This window comes from Cyclopterus lumpus, chromosome 1 (genome assembly GCF_009769545.1).
Source record: "Cyclopterus lumpus isolate fCycLum1 chromosome 1, fCycLum1.pri, whole genome shotgun sequence".
NCBI classification, from domain to species: domain Eukaryota; kingdom Metazoa; phylum Chordata; class Actinopteri; order Perciformes; family Cyclopteridae; genus Cyclopterus; species Cyclopterus lumpus.
This window is the reverse complement of record NC_046966.1, coordinates 25,095,214-25,101,520: the sequence shown is the minus strand read 5'-3', so window position 1 is coordinate 25,101,520 and position 6,307 is coordinate 25,095,214. Positions and strand designations below refer to the sequence as shown.

The 6,307-nt window shown below is 46.8% G+C and overlaps 1 protein-coding gene across 7 annotated transcripts in view; it reads left to right on the top strand.

Annotated features, from left to right (window-relative positions):
- The first annotated feature begins 1,276 nt into the window (after positions 1-1,276).
- Positions 1,277-6,307, top strand: part of LOC117736571 (E3 ubiquitin/ISG15 ligase TRIM25-like) — an 11,072-nt gene continuing 6,041 nt past the window's right edge. For all 7 annotated transcript variants that reach the window (XM_034542047.1, XM_034542040.1, XM_034542031.1 and 4 more), the window contains exons 1-6: positions 1,277-1,996; positions 2,727-2,822; positions 4,499-4,579; positions 5,002-5,154; positions 5,339-5,498; positions 6,100-6,138. In XM_034542047.1, coding sequence (XP_034397938.1) covers positions 1,307-1,996; positions 2,727-2,822; positions 4,499-4,579; positions 5,002-5,154; positions 5,339-5,498; positions 6,100-6,138 — 1,219 coding nt within the window. In that variant the 5' untranslated portion in view covers positions 1,277-1,306. The remainder of the gene's footprint in view (positions 1,997-2,726; positions 2,823-4,498; positions 4,580-5,001; positions 5,155-5,338; positions 5,499-6,099; positions 6,139-6,307) is intronic.

The window sequence follows — 6,307 nt, the reverse complement described above, 5'->3', positions numbered from 1 at the left end:
ATGTCGTATTTGAATCTTAAAATGTGCACATTTGACAGTAAAGTCCCAGCCGTCATTGATTCAAGTAAACCATGTACATGTAATAATAAAAATACATAAGAAAGACAGAAACGCAAGCTGTTGTTTGGATATGATTGAATGTGGCCCACAAAGTGTCAAGAGAACTATATATACACTCATTTGAATATTTATAAATATTCCTGATGGCAGTGAGGGTGCGCTGTAGGAAACGGCCACCAGAGGGCGCCATAAACTCCCAGACTAGATTCAGCTATTCTCACCAGACTTGGTCTTAACTTTGTCCAAACCTCGACTAGCGAGTGCATCCTATGCAACAACAATAATGCAGCTAATGAAAATACAGCGTATAGATGTAATCAATAAAATATACAATGCAGTATATATGTGATTTAAAGGTGTATTTATTGCACCGTATCTCAGTTGCATGTTGGAATGAAAAATATTTAACCATTTTTACACGTGTTGCCATCAGAAACAACATGGGTCCAAAATCATTTGTTTAAGATATCTATTTTATTAGATCTATTTTATTAGATTTACTATTATTTTAACATTTTAATAGTATCTGGTTGTAAAGGGAAACGAAACCTAAAAATACTCATGAAATAACACAAATCATGTATTATGTATCATAAACCTTTATTTGAAGGGTAAAAAGCAATCAATATAAAGTATAATATAATGTAATATAATGTTCTTCTTAAGCCATAACTTAGTAATAATAAAGTAAAAATAGTCAAACCTGCACAGTTTCTTACTCCCATAACAAGCGTATAACAAATCATTATAATAAGCATCAAAGAGTCGATAATCAGAAATCAAAATTACAGTTAAAAAAAAAAAATTCAACAAATCTGACAAAAACTCAAATCAAAAGCAAAAGTTATAATATTAATAGTCATTTTAAAAATGACAAAAATTAATTAAACTGGTTTAAAAAAGATTTTAAAATTATGTTAGTTTTCGTAGTTTATTTAGTTTACCAACTTAACTGAACCGGGGTCACGTGAAGCCTCACCAGGAGGTTCAATGTCAAAACGTCATAAAGTAATATTCACCTCCACTGAACTGAGATGGACGTCGAGACACAGACAGGTGTGTGCAGGAAAAAGAGCAAAACAAATGTATTTATTTGCAATTTGGACGAACTGGTCCTTTAAAATCTCTCACACGCCTGCAAGACATCGTCGAGGGCAAAACTTCGACTTGTCAAGGCTGGATGACATTACGGAAGGGCTGTTCCTGCCCCCCCTCCACCCTCCACCCTCCTGCCCCTCCACAACAAATGAAGAGTCGTGGAAAACCATCAACAACAGCGGAGTCACCAGGTCGGAACCGGGAGAACCAGGAGAACCCCGGAGAACCCGGTGACGTCATGGCCCAGGCGAACATCTCGGTGACGGAGAGCCAGTTCCGGTGCCCCGTGTGCCTGGACCTGCTGAAGGACCCGGTGTCCACCCCCTGCGGACACACCTACTGCATGTCGTGCATCAACGACTACTGGGACCAGGCGGAGGCGGCCGGCTTCAGCTGCCCGCAGTGCCGAGAGGCGTTCAGCCCGCGGCCGGTGCTGCGCCGCAACACGGTGCTCGCGGAGGTCGTCGGCAAGCTCAAGCGGAGCGACGCGCTCGCGGCGCCGGAGCTCTACCTCGGGAGAGTCGGCGAGGTGCGGTGCGACTTCTGCCCGGCGGACGGCACGCTGCGGGCGGCCAAGTCGTGCCTGGTGTGCCTGGCGTCCTTCTGCGAGCTGCACGTCCTGCCGCACCGGGAGGTCGGCACGCTGCGCCGGCACAAGCTGGTGGCCGCGGTGGAGTGCCCCGCGGAGCGGCTGTGCGCGCAGCACCGCCTGGGGCTGGAGCCCGCGGCGGCGGGGGGAGTCGGCTCCGAGGCGGCGGAGTGGAGCGGGGACTGCCTGCTGTGCGAAGCGGACCGGGAGGAGGTGCACGGCGGGGACGGCCAGAGAGCCAGGAGACGGGTAGGAGACCGGGTTTATTACGCAGTCAGGGACACGTCGGTGGTTCTCTGTCAGTTTCTATTTAGACATAAAGGTCCCAAACTTTTCTCTTTTCTTTTAGGGAACTTAAGGAATTTAATTAGATTTTTTTATCTATTTGCCTTCCTGTTAAATCAGAAATGAAGTTTCAGGGGTCAGCGTTAATGTTTTTCTTATTTTTTCTATCTATTTGCCAGTTTGTGTTTTATTCATGAGCCATTTTCAAATAACAATTTGAGTCCTAATTTGAGTTTCCTTACCTACTTACACCATCAGCTTTTTTTTTTACCACTCTTAAAGCTGCGTTCTCTCTACTGACCACCAGGGGGCAACTCCTGGTTGTATAGAAGTCTATGCTTCATGTGTTAAAGCTGCATTCTCTCTACTGACCACCAGGGGGCGACTCCTCTGGTTGTATAGAAGTCTATGCTTCATGTGTTGAAGCTGCATTCTCTCTCCTGACCACCAGGGGGCGACTCCTCTGGTTGTATAGAAGTCTATGCTTCACCTTTTTGCCACGTTTCAGACTGAATCTACAACCGTTCAGTTTAACCTTTAACATTCTAGATTAGTTATTTTTCAGAGCTTTCAATGTAAAGCCACTTTTAATGGAACTGGACACTCTTCGACCTGAAGGACAAACATTAACTCGAGAGCAGGACGGTCCTCACTGAAACCTGAAGGATCTCACGGTCTAATGATTGTCTGTCAGCTTCAGCTCCAGGAGTCTCAGAGGAGGGTTCAAGGCAGGACACGGAGCGGAGTGAGGGAGCTGGAGGAGTTTCAACAAAGCCTGGAGTCCCTCAAGGTGACACACATACACACACACACACACACACACACACACACACACACACACACACACGCACACACACACACACACACACTTAAGGCAACGGTTTGAGTCCCAAGTGTTAGAATACCTGGAATACACTACTGTCCATCAATTCCATCAAACAGTAAACATGCTTCTGTCATTGTTTGGAGTGTCTTTAGTCTTTTAGTGTTTGTAGACACCAAACGGCGAGTCAAGTCTATGCTTCATGTGTTAAAGCTGCATTCTCTCTCCTGACCACCAGGGGGCGATTCCTCTGGTTGTATAGAAGTATATGCTTCATGTGTTAAAGCTGCATTCTCTCTCCTGACTACCAGGGGGCGACTCCTCTGGTTGTATAGAAGTCTATGCTTCATGTGTTAAAGCTGCATTCTCTCTCCTGACCACCAGGGGGCGACTCCTCTGGTTGTATAGAAGTCTATGCTTCATGTGTTAAAGCAGCATTCTCTCTCCTGACCACCAGGGGGCGACTCCTCTGGTTGTATAGAAGTCTATATAAATGACTCTACTTCCCTCAGTAAACATTGTAAACATTAGTTTTTGGTCTCAATCTCTAGTTTCAAGTCTTCTTCAATACAGCATGATGTTCATTTAGTAAATTATGTTCATTTAGTAAATTATGTTCATTTAGAGTCAAACAGACCATAAAGCAGGGGATGCTTTAGGGGCGGGGCTACAAGGTGATTGACAGGTCTCTACGTCACTCCTCACTTCTATTCATGGGTTGCAAAAAAAAAAACATGGCAAAGGCCGTAATCCAAGATGTCTATGGTTTTACTTCTGTTTATTTTAAAGTGTGTGTGTGTGTGTGTGTGTGTGTGTGTGTGTGTGTGTGTGTGTGTGTGTGTGTGTGTGTGTGTGTGTGTGTGTGTGTGTGTGTGTGTGTGTGTGTGTGTGTGTGTGTGTGTGTGTGTGTGTGTGTGTGTGTGTGTGTGTGTGTGTGTGTGTGTGTGTGTGTGTGTGTGTGAGAGAGAGAGAGATGTTACAGGGGAGGATGATGTGTGTGTGTGTGTGTTGTTCAAATGTCAAGTCTATTTATAAGCCTTTATCTCACGGGCTTTACAGAACACACACACACACACACACATACATACACACACACACACACACACACACACACGTTGTATCAGTTTCCACTGCTAAGCTAATTTAAGTTCCAGTGCCTAAGCCCCGCCTCCCGTCTCCCAGGCTCAGCTGCAGCAGCTCGGTGTCCTGAGGGTCCGGAGCCCAATCTAGACTCCTGTCTGACAACCGATGTGGAGTTTAGTGTAAACAACGTTGTTGTTGTGCCTTTTAAAACCGAGAAGAAGAATGTCACGTTTTAGTTTTACGCATAAACTCACTTCATTATGTGAAAGATGACAAATGTTGATTTTGTCTTCTTTTTTCTTTAGACAAACTAAAAGATGAAGTATTTATTGATGAAATCATCCTGCCTCTTAAATAAATAACAATAAATCATCTTAAAAGCCATCGAATTCATTAAAAAAAGGTCAAAACAAAGTTAAGGTTATAATGAAATGACAGATGTATTTATATCATTCTTGCCTCCGTTTTGTTTTCTTTTGTGAACGGAGCCGTCATCTTTATTTACTTCATGATGATGTAAACAAACATCTTGTTTACTTTGACTTCTTCTGCTCTTTCAGGTGTCGGCGTCGGCCGTCTTGGAGGACAGTGAAGCTCTGTTTACAGACATGGCTCTCCGTCTGGAGAAAACCAGGGCGGAGGTGAGGGGGGACGGTACCAGAACCAGAACCAGTACCGGAACCAGTACCGGTACCGGAACCAGTACCGGTACCAGAACCAGAACCAGTACCAGAACCAGTACCGGAACCAGAACCAGTACTCTAGTGTCTGGAGTAGCCGTGGAGTGGAAGTTAAAACACTGGTTGCTAGTCCTGCCTTGTTAAATGTGTGTGTGTGTGTGTGTGTGTGTGTGTGTGTGTGTGTGTGTGTGTGTGTGTGTGTGTGTGTGTGTGTGTGTGTGTGTGTGTGTGTGTGTGTGTGTGTGTGTGTGTGTGTGTGTGTGTGTGTGTGTGTGTGTGTGTGTGTGTGTGTGTGTGTGTGTGTGTGTGTGTGTGTGGCGCTGGTTCTGGTGAATCGGGCCGGTGGGATTCTTTTACCACGCGCTGACGTTCCTGTGCCGCAGGTTCGAGCGCGGCTGGAGGCCAAGGAGCGCGCGGTGGTCGGGCGGGCCGAGCGAGACATGGAGGTGCTGGAGAAAGACCTGCAGGAGCTGAGGAGGCGGGACCAGGAGATCGGCCGGCTCCTGCAGACGGAGGACGACGCCCACTTCTTACAGGTGAGGAGCCGACAGGTGAACTTCAGGGGATGGAGGATGGAGCTCCACACACACACACACACACAGATCGTACATTTCTTTTCCTGAACCTAAATATGAAATAAATATCTGATATATCCAATATATTAGTCATTGTTATTGAACTATGATTGACCTCTGTCTCTCTCTCCCCCCCCCCCCCCAGGCGGCCCCCCCGCTGTGCGTCCCTCTCACCCCCGGTCGTCACTCCAGAGCTCTCAGTCTTCCCACTGAGGGGTTCAGCGGCGCGAGGAGGGCTCTGTGCCACCTGCGCAGCCGCCTGGAGGAGGTCTGCAGGGAGGAGGTGGACAAGATCAGCCGCGCAGGTACAGTGTGCACGAGGTTCACGCCAGAACACGAGTAAAGTGTGCACGAGGTACACGCCAGAACACGAGTAAAGTGTGCACGAGGTACACGCCAGAACACGAGTAAAGTGTGCACGAGGTTCACGCCAGAACACGAGTAAAGTGTGCACGAGGTACACGCCAGAACACGAGTAAAGTGTGCACGAGGTACACGCCAGAACACGAGTAAAGTGTGCACGAGGTACACGCCAGAACACGAGTAAAGTGTGCACGAGGTACACGCCAGAACACGAGTAAAGTGTGCACGAGGTACACGCCAAAACACGAGTAAAGTGTGCACGAGTCTGCACGTGCACACTTTACTCGTCTTTTACAGTTTCGTACCACGAGTACTGCAAAGTTTTAGCGAAGACCCCGTAGAATTACGTGTGTGTGTGTGTGTGTGTGTGTGTGTGTGTGTGTGTGTGTGTGTGTGTGTGTGTGTGTGTGTGTGTGTGTGTGTGTGTGTGTGTGTGTGTGTGTGTGTGTGTGTGTGTGTGTGTGTGTGTGTGTGTGTGTGTGTGTGTGTGTGTGTGTGTGTGTGTGTGTGTGTGTGTGTGTGTGTGTGTCGTTTTCCTTCCAGTTAATGAAAACTACGTGTCCGGCGGGGAGTGTGTAAAAGGTAAGCATCAGAAACGTCACACACACACACACACAGGTGACCCACTTCGACCCGGCTGAAGTTCTTGACGCGACATTTAACACTGAGAGTAATTTAACTCTCGCTGCCTCGATCGGCTGCTTTGTTTGTGTGACTGTTGTGTTTTTATTTCTAAAGCGTTAGTCCACAA